Genomic DNA, 12,009 nt, shown 5'->3' with positions numbered 1-12,009 from the left:
AAGATGACCTAAAGCTTTTTTGGCTCTTCATGTTATTTCAAATGACCCAGGTGACTCCTCCAGGTGTTACCTTTGCCCATCCTTGGGTGTTAGTGAGGCAGATGTTTAAGCTCTGGAGTCAGAATTGATGTAGGGCAGCTATGTCTCCTCTCTGGTCTTTGGAAGTTGTCCTCTGTATTGAGTGGCAGTGATTAGACCACCCTAATCCTTGGGGCTTAGAGTCTACTTATAAGTCGGTGAGCTTCGTAGAGGGAAGAAGCACCCCCTAGAAGAGATGCAAATTTGGGAGGGGGAGCTTCGAACGCCTCCGCGGACAAGAGAGACCAGGCATCCACCTGGAAAACCATTTTCAGGTATTGCAGAATCTTGGTCTGTTGGGGTAAGCTTAGGGCTCTTATTTGCTGCGCTTCTCTCATTTCTAAGCTTCGATTTCAGTTAATGTGGGACATGTATTTATGTAGAACTGTGAAGAGTTACCCACATACAGCCTGCAATTCCACAGTCCAGATTCATTTGAGTTAAAACACTTTCAGAGAGACATTCCCTTTTCACCATCATCTGGCCATCCTCTACCTTACAATATTTTTTCCTCCTAGCACCAAACAGTACCTGTCATTGTATCATGGATTTGTTTGTTGTCTCACCTGCTTCACTAGAACATAAGCTCCATGAGGGCAGGAGTGCAGTTTTGTTTGCCGCTGTAACCTCAGAGGGCACGCCTCGCCACAGAGTAGATGCTGGCATTAGTTTTCTGGGCCTGCCATAGCAAATGGCCACAAACGGAGTAGCTTGAAATGACAGAAATTTATTCTCTCACAGTTCAGGAGTCCAGAAGTCCAAAATCAAAGTGACAGTGGGATTGATTGGCTGGTTCTGGAGACCGAAAACTATTCCATGCCCCTCTCTCAGCTTCTGGTTGTGGGCGTCAGTCCTTGGCTTGTGGACTTAATCACTCCAGTCTCATCTCCGTCTTCGCATGACCTTCTTCTCTGGGTCTGTGTCCTTTTCTGTCTCCTCTGTATATTTAAGGTCCACTCAGCCGGTATAATCTCATTTTAATTAATTGCATCTCAAAGGACCCTATTTCCAAATGTGGAAGGTGACATTCTCAGGCTCCAAATGGACATTGGTTTTGGGAGGGATGCTATTCACACCGCAACACTTATTATTTAACTTCTGTAAGCCTCAATTTCCTTTTGTAAAATAGTGACAATAAGCATTAGCTATTATTGTATGTCTGCAACTATTTTAAAGCAGTTTACGTTTTAAAAATTGCCATGACAGCCTATGCATTCTCCTTTTACGGCAAAGGAAAGTAGGTTTGTTTCAAGGGTCAAAAACAAAATAAATATGTCACTTTGTGAAGTACTTGGTCACATAGTGCTTAGAAAATCTTAGCCACTCACCTGGGCGGCTCAGTCGGTTAAGTGTCCAACTTCAGCTCAGGTCATGATCTCACAGCTCATGGGTTCGAGCCCTGCATTGGGCTCTGTGCTCACAGCTCAGAGCCTGGAGCCTGCTTTGGGTTCTGTGTCTCCCTCTGTCTCTGTTCTTCTCCGGCTCACGCTCTCTCTCAAAAATAAGTAAACATTAAAAAAAAAAAAAAAAAACTTAAAAAAAAATCTAAGCTATAATAATATAGGTAAATGTGACTTAATCTCATAACTTCAAGACCTCTGTTACAAATGGATTCACAAATCAGAGGGGGAAAAATCTGTCGTGAACTGAGGCACCTCAGCTTTTGCTCATGTGGTCACTGTCAATGAGGTGGGCACTATCCCTCTGAAGACCAGGCAGAATGCTGGCCAAAGGTAGGGGCGTTTGGACAAATTGCAGGAAGGGGCCCTGTTGGTGAGGAAACAGCACTAGGTGGGCAAGGGCGCTAAAAATAAAAATTCCTTTGGAAATTTTTCTGGACCAATTCTTATTCCTTTTCCCCAAATGACTGCTCTGATACAGTAGAGGAGGGGACTGATACACTAGTAATAATATGTACAACAAAGCAGGTCTACCCATGCTACTCTTAACATATGCACAATATTTCAGTGTGCTGATAAGGGTATGTTGACTTTGTCTTTTTAATTAAACTCTCCCCTGCAACAGGTAAATTTCCAGTCCACCTATTTCTTGCTCTTTAACATTGTAAAAAAATCTTTGCTTCTTTAGATCTCAGCTAAAACTGCCACGTTCTAAACCCCCTAAAGCCAGCCTCACATTATTTTCAAGTATTTTTACATAGCATATCTTTGTGTGTGTTTAATGCATCTCTTCTACTAGACTGACAGTTCTCTGAGGGCAGGAGCCCTTATTTTGTTCACCTGGTGGCTAGCAAATCCTAAATGAGTATTAGTTGAATGAATAGCTAAACAGATAGGTCGTGGGGGTAGCGTATCTGTCTTAGCCACTGCTTGCCTATTACCATCCTCGGAGGCTGGCTGCAGCTTTAAAATATCTTTTTCTTGTTCTCAAATTGCCTTCATTTGTAGTACTAAGCACTAAGGAGGTCTGTCATATATGTGACCAAAGTTTCATCTGTAAAATTATCCTTTGCAGAGATACATTCAGTATGTTTAAGAAGTTGATTTTTCCCATCAGCCTCTTTAAGGTTTGTCTTATTTCTTTTAAATGATCTAACTAGTTGAACATACACTGGAAGTGCTAGACAATAAAAATTTCGAAAGGCTGGAAATGTTTCTCTTGTAAAATTAAAGCATTTTAAGAGACTAGCCGGCGCTTGTTATTTTAAGTTGAAAAGCAAATGTGGCAAATTTGTAAAAACGAATAACTCAGGTCATTGAAGATTACTGTGGGCCCTCTGCATATTCGAAGTACTTCAGATGTTATGAGGCTTCTCACATTTTTGTGATTTCTTACATTATAAACCCTTCGTACAAAGTATATAAAAATAGATGTTTCCTGTCATGCCACCAATACCTCAAGTATTCACTCTGGTACCATTGGTAACCAGAACTGGTTGGATTTTGGTTTTTTTTTTTTTCTGGAAAGAAGTTTAAGGAATTCTTATCTGACACCAGCAATGCAAGCAGTGTTAGTTCTCAGAACACAGCTGGTGTGGAAGAGAGAGGGACACCCGTCCACACCAGCTATCTCCAATCCACTGATTTATCTACTTTGCTTTTACGGTTCCTGCAGCACCTCCACCAGAGGGCAGAAAGTGGAAGAGAAAGGAGGGGACACAAATCCATACCAGCCTTCGGAATGCCTGTAGAACCCTTGAGGACTGAATCCAACCCTCCTTTTGCAAACGGAGTTAACTGTGGCTCGGGAAGGCCACGTGATTTGCTCAAGGTAGAGGCGGCTGAAGAATCCCCTAGGCTCTTCGTTTTCAGACTGGTGTCCCTGCAGTAATAACTTCTGATGAGGCAGTATTTCAATAAGAACACAGTCCTGAAATTACAAGGCTTCCAGGGCATCCCAGCTCAGCACTTGTCTAGCCGTGTAACCTCGGACCGGCCACTTCAGCTCCCAAAATCTTCCTCATCTCTAAAATAAACAGTAAGAGTACCTACTTCATAAAGGGGTTGATAGACCCAAAAGAGAGAATCCGTATACAGTGCTTAGCACAAAGCTTGCCTCAGATACTAAGAGCTTAATTTTTTGAATGATGATAAACTTGTCAGATACTGGATTTCAAATCTGATGTTTGGAACACTGATGAAATCAGCGTTTCAACTATTTTACTATATATTTTTTTTACTGTTTCATTTCATTTCAGAAACAAAATACAGATTTCCCCCCAGTTGTACAAAGGTAGACAGTTTCCCTCAGCAATATTATTCAAGGAACAGGTGCCTGGTGCATACTTTGTTGACTATGCACTGCCTCCACCAGAAAAATGGAGATGGGTGTATTCCATGACCTCATGAATCATTTTTGAAATTTCCATTAAGATCTTGACCGAAGTCGGATAAAAACTCATTTTTCAGAAAAAAATGCAATGTAGTCTCCCTGCCCCCCACACCCCCGGAAAGATGACAACTGTCTTGGCCTTCAAATGAGAAAGGAATCTTTACCCTTGTAAATACCGGCAGCGCCCCCCTTGTTGTCTGCAGGAGAGCGGATGATAGTGAATGACAGAAAAGCAGGGTTGCCGGACCCGGACCCCTCGGGGGCAGCCTGTGGATCCCACCCTAGGAAATTGCCACCTGGGCTTATTAGGGAAGCAGCCTGAGGTTCCCCCACATGCCTGCAAAGCTCAGCAAAGTCTCAGGCAGTTTTGCAAAAGCAGTTTCTTCACCAAATATGTAACAGAAGGCAAGTTTCTATTTGTCTAATGCAAATAATGCTCGCCTTCAAAACGTCAAATCTTTTTTTGAGAAAACAAAGTTGGCCTTTTATTGCCAGTGCCCGCAGTTATTTCGATTTTTACTTGGCTAAGCTCTGGCTAAAAGAAAATGGTGTAGGATGTGATAAGGAGATTTTGGGGCGCCGAGAAGTAACTCTTGCTCCCAACTATTCATTCTGTCTCCCAGGGCCCAAAATTTCAGGTCTTCTTTTCTTGCCGTCCTCGCGGGGTGTAAGTCCGGGGGGTGGGGAGCCAGCAGTCTGCTTGGCCTCCCCCTCTGCCCCTGAAGAGTAACTTCTTTGAATGCAAAAGAGGTGGGGTTGCGGAGGATCTGTCCTTAAGGGCTCGTATGGGTGGGACCCAGAGACGGCAGTGAAGGGAGGGAGTGGTCCGCGGGTGGGATCTGTGGAGCAGACAAAATGTGGGGCCCCTGTCCCCTGAAGTTCAACTTGTCTCTTCCTGAGTGAGGAGCAAGTCGTCCGTAGTACGCTCCCCCCCACCCCCAAAGGGGCACGACGGGGAAAGAAAAGCGACCAGGTTAAGAGTGGGCAGAGGAAAAAGCGAGTCATGTGCTCCAGGAAACAGTCCCCAGCCCTGGCTCGGGAAGAGCGCTACAGCCCAGCCGGAGCCCCGGAACAGGTAAGATCCACGAATTGCGCTTGCCCGCAAACAGGTCGGATGACCTCTCAGTGCAGATGAATTCGGGGTCGACCCCTCCTTCCCCTGCGTCCTCCTCCCCTCGGTGCCACCTTCCTCCCCCGCCGTCGGTGAGCTCCGGCTTGCCCGGCGGCGTTGAGCTCCCAGCAACCAGTCCTCGGGGCGCACGCTCCTCCACGGGTCGCTCAGCGTCCGCGACCCTCGCAAAGTCATGAGCAGACTTTCCTTCAACGTCCGAGTCGGGTCGGTCCGGAGACCCCGCTCTCCTCGGCAGGGGCGTCGGCACGTCTCCCGCAGAGTCCCTCCTCGGCCGGGCGCCCTGCACGCGGCAAGTGGACTGGGCGGCGCGCGGCCGCCGGGGGAGGCGGCAGCAGGAGCCGTCCGCACGAGCCCCTCGGGGATCCCCGGCTTCCCCTCAGCGCCAGCGCCGCGGACGCCCGGGACGCGGCGGAAGCCCGGGACGCCCCGGCCCCGGGAGCACTGCGCAGCAGCCCGGCCGGCCCCAGACGTAAGCCTGCTTTCCGACTGCGCGCCCCTGGGTCTCCGTCCTTCGCAGAGCCGGGGCTCGCGCTCGCTCCCCCCGCGGACAGCCGGCCCATTCTGAGCGTTGCCCCGCTCGCAGCGTGCCGCGACCTCCCGCGTCCCCTGCGCGCCGACTGTCTCTGGCGCAAGTCCGCCTGGACACACCCGGCGCCGGCCTCCGGGGGGCGCAGGCTCGGAGCTGCTCTGGGTTTGGCGGGCTCCGATCCTGTCTTGGGAAGGGACCGCGCTGCCCCTACTTCGGGAGACGGAAGGGAGGGAAGGGCGTCACAGACGGCTCGCACTGGCCTGAGCCCCCAGGAACAGGGTCTGATTTGCGACCGCCCTTCTTTTTCGGGGTCAGGAGGGTCTGAGAATCCGCTCACTGCCACGCGGTGCCGGCTGCACGGAGTCGGGGACCAGTGACCGCTCTGTGCGAGCGGGGACCGAGGGCTAGGCGGGCGGGAGGAGGGTGGTGTCGTGTCGGATCCTGTGGGGACTCTGCCCCAGCTCCCGTGGCGGGCGCCCCACCCCCGGTGCCACCAGCTTGGGGCCGGTGGATGGCGGTGTAGGCGTTTTTAGCACTGCTGGTCAATCCCAGACCGAGCCCCTGGCGCTCAGAGCTGCGAGCCCGACAGGAATGCAGCCGGGCTGGGCATTCACCGGGAAGCTGTCCTCGCAGTTCAGAAAGTGGAGCTTTCCTCCCGTGGGGAACCTCTGAGAACAATGCGCGGCAAAGACCAATTCTTGGCTAAGCCTCCGACGGCTTCTGGGTACACATTTGTAGTTTTTAGGTTTTTGTCTTTGTAGAGTGGTTTGCTGGTGGAAACAGAACTCTACGAAGGAATGCCCGACTGCTACCAGAAAGGGAGCCAAGTTCAGGATGTACTGACGAAGGCGGGATCATTATCCAAGAACACACACTTTAGCTGGCGGTGTTGAAACTAAAGATGCTGCAAAACGTTAATTTTTTGGCATAACCCGGAGAGCATGAGGAGAATTGTACCCATGCATCCCGTTTGCCCCATCACTGTCTTAGGCATTCCACTTTGCCTGGCCAAGCGGAAAATGGGGCTGCTTGGCTAAAGGAATACTGACCAGTACAGAACACTCGATCCGCAGGAAGCGCTCAAGCAACCTCCAGACTTAACCTGTTCCACAAAATCTACCCGGACATGCAAAGTGCACACACATACATGCTTTTGTGTTTGAGACTGTTCATTGAGGGTAGGGATGGAAAAAAAATCGCAAGAGTGAAAGGCGCTGTTAGCTGGGGTGCCTCGGAGAGTAGCGTATGGGTTTTGGTGTCTAAGCTAAGTTCAAGTCTCTGGCTTTACCCCTTGAAAGCTACAAAGCCCTGGGCAAGTCAGATACTCCTGTTGAACCTTGGTGTTCGACCTGGATCCAGCAAATGGAGATGATACTGTTGGCGATTTATAAGAACGCTGTGAGGATTAAGGAAATAAATATGTCCGGGAAAGACTATCCATGATAGTTGTACATTCTATGAAGTCTCCCTAACCTGTTTTTACTTACAGAGCTGGTCCCATCTCAGATCCAATGAGTCTGCCAGGCTTTTCTGCACAGCCAGGCTTCTGTGATTCTAAAGCCGTGCTCTCCAATAGAGTAGCTGCTGGTCACACATTGTTATTTAATTAGTGTCATTATTTAAATTCATCAAAATTAAATCAAATGAAAAATTCCATTCTTCAGTCTCACCAGACATTTTTCAAGTGTTCACTAATCCCACGTGACTAGTGGCTACCGTATTATGTTGATAGAACATCTTCAATGTGGAATGTTCTCTTGAGCTTTCTTTTACTTGAGTGATAATTTAATGAGGCTCTTGGATGATACAGTTTTTCTGTTCAGTTGCCTCCTTTTGCTTCTTTTCTTCCCAAAGAGTGGTTTTGTATAGCTAAATCACTTCTGTTTTGTTGAGGTCTTTGACACGGGGCACTTGTTGAATGGTAAATGGCTAGACTCCTTTATAAATCAACCAACAAGTGTGAATTAGCCACAAAGTCCTTGGGCATCCCCTCTCAGCCTTGATGGTTTTTGCTAATGTATTCTTTTTCCTTCACAATGAGCCTTATGGCTGATGGTTTTCCTAGTTTTAGAGCAGAAACTCTGACATAATAGAGCAACGCTCTTCTCTCTCCCTTATGCCCTCCCATGTTGTACCATTTTTTTTTACACGAATGACAGTTCTAGAATACTAGGTTCAATGTTTGCATCGAAATTTACTGGGAGTGTTCGATTTATTTAGATTTGAAACTAATACCTCCGCCTTATTCTGTAGGACCCCTTCCTGAATTCACTACCCTTTGACAGACCATATTTTACTTCTTTATTCTGATTATTTTCTGTGTCCTCCTACACTGAGAAGCTCCTACGCTGAGAAGGCAGAGATTTTTCTGTGTTTGCATTCATTGCTAGAAGAGCGCCTGGTACATAGTGGGTACTTATTAATTATTTGTGAATGAACGACTGTACAGAGGTGTATTTGGAACTAGCTAGGACAGATAGATGCTGAGTTGGTTTCCAAGGGCTCTGTAACAAATAACCACAAACTGGGTGGCTTAACACAATAGAAATGTATTCGCTCACTGTTCCAAAATCAAGATGTCAGCAGGGCCATGTCCCTTGAAGGTTCTAGGGAAGAATCCTTCCTCCCCTCATCCTAGCTTCTGGTGGCTGTTGGCAATCCTTGGCTCATAGCTGTATCACCCCAGGCTCTGCCTCCACAGTCCTTCTTCCCTGTGTCTCCATGTTCTTTCCTCTTTTTTTTTTTTTTTTTAATTTACATACAAATTAGCATATAGTGCAACAATGATTTCAGGAGTAGATTCCTTAATGCCCCTTACCCATTTAGCCCATCCCCCCTCCCACAACCCCTCTAGTAACCCTCTGTTTGTTCTCCATATTTAAGAGTCTCTTATGTTTTGGCCCCCTCCCTGTTTTTATATTATTTTTGTTTCCCTTCCCTTATGTTTATCTGTTTTGTCTCTTAAAGTCCTCATATGAGAGAAGTCATATGCTTTTTGTCTTTCTCTGACTAATGTTGCTTAGCATAATACCCTCCAGTTCCATCCACGTAGTCGCAAATGGCAAGATTTCATTCTTTTTGATTGCCGAGTAATACTCCATTGTGTGTATATATGTGTAGATAGATAGATAGATAGATAGATAGATAGATACCACATCTTCTTTATCCATTCATCCATCAATGGACATTTGGGCTCTTTCCATACTTTGGCTATTGTCGATAGTGCTGCTATAAACATGGGGGTGCATGTGCCCCTTCGAAACAGCACACCTGTATCCCTTGGATAAATTCCTAGTAGTGCAATTGCTGGGTCATAGGGTAGTTCTATTTTTAGTTTTTTGAGGAACCTCCATACGGTTTTCCAGAGGGCTGCACCAGCTTGCATTCCCACCAACAATGCAAAAGAGATCCTCTTTATCTGCATCCTTGCCAACATCTGTTTTTGCCTGAGTTGTTAATGTGAGCCATTCTGACAGGTGTAAGGTGGTATCTCATTGTGGTTTTGATTTGCATTTCCCTGATGATGAGTGATGTTGACCACTTTTTCATGTGTCGGTTGGCCATCTGGATGTCTTCTCTGGAGAAGTGTCTATTCATGTCTTTTGTCCATTTCTTCACTGGATTATTTGTTTTTTGGGTGTTGAGTTTGATAAGTTCTTTATAGATTTTGGACACTAACCCTTCATCTGATATGTCATTTGCAAATATCTTCTCCAATTCTTTCAGTTGCCTTTTAGTTTTGCTGATTGTTTCCTTTGTTGTGCAGAAGATTTTTATTATGATGAAGTCCTAATAGTTCATTTTTGCTTTTGTTTCACTTGCCTCCGGAGACGTGTTGAGTAAGAAGTTGCTGCAGCCAAGATCAAAGAGGTTTGTGCCTGCTGTATCCTCGAGGATTTTGATGGCTTCCTGTCTTACTTTGAGGTCTTTCATCCATTTTGAGTTTGTTATTGTGTATGGTGTAAGAAAGTGGTCTGGGTTCATTCTTCTGCATGTCGCTGTCCAGTTTTCCCGGCACCACTTGCTGAAGAGACTGTCTTTATTCCATTGGATATTCTTTCCTGCTTTGTCAAAGATTAGTTGGCCATATGTTGTGGGTCAATTTCTGGGTTCTTTATTCTGTTCCATTGATCTGAGAGTCTGTTCTTGTGCCATCTTTTCTCTTATTATAAAAATACTGGTTATATTTGATTAAGGGCTAACCCTAATCCAGTATGACCTCACCCTAACTAATTGCAAAGATGGACCTTGTTTCTTTCTTTCTTTTTCTTTCTTTCTTTCTTTCTTTCTTTCTTTCTTTCTTTCTTTCTTTCTTTTCTCGTATTCTTTTTAATTATTTAAATCCAAATTAGCTAACCTATGGTGTAAAGACCCTATTTCTAAGTAAGGTCACATTCTGAGTTTCCAGTGGACGTGAGTTTTGGGGGACACTATTCTAACCAGCACAGAAGCATAGATAGACAGTCTTTTCCCTGCCTGGCTTCCCAACTCCCTAGAGGTTGATTTTGTTTCTGGACTTTGCTGGATCTGCTTTGTTCCAAACACAGTCCACAGCGTTTGTTATTCTTACAAAGAATCACCACACGGGTTGGGAGGTTATGTGTGCTGTCCACAGCCCCTTCCTGAGCCTGTCACTCTTCCCAGCCCTGTCCCTAGCCTCTATTATCTCTTGGCTCAGGTGGAGCCACTGTGGTCCGAGAGCACCAGCTTGTCTGCCCGCCTCATCCTTGAGCCTTTCTGCAGGGGTGTTTGCTCAGCTCTGAGCTCTGCTAAATTATGTTTTCCTCTCAGCCTGCTGGCAGTTGCCTCCATTAGCTCACCTTACAGCAGCTGTTTGAATATTCTCCTGCAGTACGTTTCTACACATCCAAGCCATCAGAGCTGGTGGTGACAGGCGACGTTTCAGTGCTCAATGGGCTGGCTGGGGATCCAGGGTGGTCCTGTAGGTGATCCATCTTGCCATTCAATATCGGTGTTGAAACTCTGTCAGCAGCTCGGGAGGACATCTGTGGAGAAAGGCCAGGCAGCCAAAGGTCTGGCTTAAGAGTGGGCAGAAAATATTGGGGTGGGTGGTGAAGAACGTTTTGGTGCCACTAGCTGTGCTTAGCCTGGCACCGCTGGGAGCCTTTTGGCTGAAGGGCACCTTTTATTTCCAGCAGTTGGGAGACTTTTAAAGAAAGGTCTTTGTGCAGCTATGAAAGTGCACCTCCAAAGCCACGAAGGTCATTCTGCTAAAGTGTCACAGTAGCACCAGAAAATCTTGAGTGGGGGGTCCCTGACCCCCACGGGTGGTGAAAAATCTCTATGAACAGTTCCACGTGAATTTTTCTGGCTATAATACCCTGAGAGGTTAAGAGTCTTGTGCTAGACCCAAATTGCTTCAGCTTATGAGAATCCAGCCACACAGCCTGGACAGAAGGCTGTCCAGTAGATCCATCCATTTGCTCGACAAACACTTGTATGCCAGGCACAGTACTAGGCATTGGGATACACCGGTGAACAGAACACAAAGACTCATGTGCCTCGGGAGCTTTAGTTTTCACCTAAGCAATGGCCACTTTATCAAGAGTGCAGGGAAGAGAGCTAGCTGTTTAAGTAGTATGGATCGCATTGCTGGTCATTCTACCTGGTGCCCCGGAATGAGAACCCGAGATACGAGAAGGGGGTCTACTGTTAGCGTCAGGACACTGGTGCCTTTCTATGTGTTCATGTTGCAGGTCTACATGTGATTCTGTGCCTTCTTGTCCTCTGACCTCAAGCCAGTTCATTAATCTGGTGCTAAACTGACGAGCTTGTTCCATCTCTGGAAAAACTGACCACGTGGAATTTGTTTACGGAAGTTATATTGGTCTCCAGTGTGGCACTTCTCCTAAGGACTTTCAAGGATTATTTTGACTGCACACGATTTTCACCTTTGTGTGCCCATTTCCGAGCCTCATCCTGAAAGCAGGATGCTCCCTGAGTTTACTTCATGTATTTCTCTGTGATCATTCAGAACGATTTTGGTCCAAGTTGAACAAAAACAGGAAATCGCAAATGGGCGTTCTAGTCTTCATCTGATACTAAGTTGCTCTGAGACTTTACAGAAGTCACTTAATCTGATCCTGGTGTCCTCATGTGTAAAATGAGGTAGTTGGACTAGACGCTCTCCAAGCTTTCTCGGTCTAAAAGCTCAAGTGTTAATGTGGCAGAGAAAACGAGCAGCACATTGTACCATTTTTTTTTTTTTTCTTTCCTTCCTCTCTTTCCAACCTTTGAGAAGTGCTGTCTGGGGAAGAAGCATCCTAGCAGACCTTAACGTCTGCTTCCCTCTTTGTGGCTCTTTTTGCTGATTCTTCTTATGGTGACCATCTGCCAAAGTGCAGAATTGCCTGTTCAACCCCAAGGAAGACTGATCAGGGGAAATCTGATCACCAGAGTTCCAATCTGTCTGGGATATCTTTTCTGGCCAGAAGTCAGAGCTGAGCATTTCACCAAT

At 46.5% G+C, this 12,009-nt stretch overlaps 1 protein-coding gene across 8 annotated transcripts in view; it reads left to right on the top strand.

Moving 5' to 3' along the window:
• Window positions 1-4,649: 4,649 nt before the first annotated feature.
• Window positions 4,650-12,009, top strand: part of CORIN (corin, serine peptidase) — a 253,425-nt gene continuing 246,065 nt past the window's right edge. For 2 of the 8 annotated variants that reach the window (XM_078446144.2, XM_078446145.2), the window contains exon 1: window positions 4,959-5,471. In XM_078446144.2, coding sequence (XP_078302270.2) covers window positions 5,175-5,471 — 297 coding nt within the window. In that variant the 5' untranslated portion in view covers window positions 4,959-5,174. The other 6 variants (XM_078446146.2, XM_078446142.2, XM_078446147.2 and 3 more) reach the window with 5 other exon arrangements.

Source organism: Panthera onca, chromosome B1, assembly GCF_046562875.1.
Source record: "Panthera onca isolate mPanOnc1 chromosome B1, mPanOnc1 haplotype 2, whole genome shotgun sequence".
NCBI lineage: Eukaryota > Metazoa > Chordata > Mammalia > Carnivora > Felidae > Panthera > Panthera onca.
Note: the sequence above shows the minus strand (reverse complement) of the source record. Positions and strands in the feature narration are given on the sequence as shown.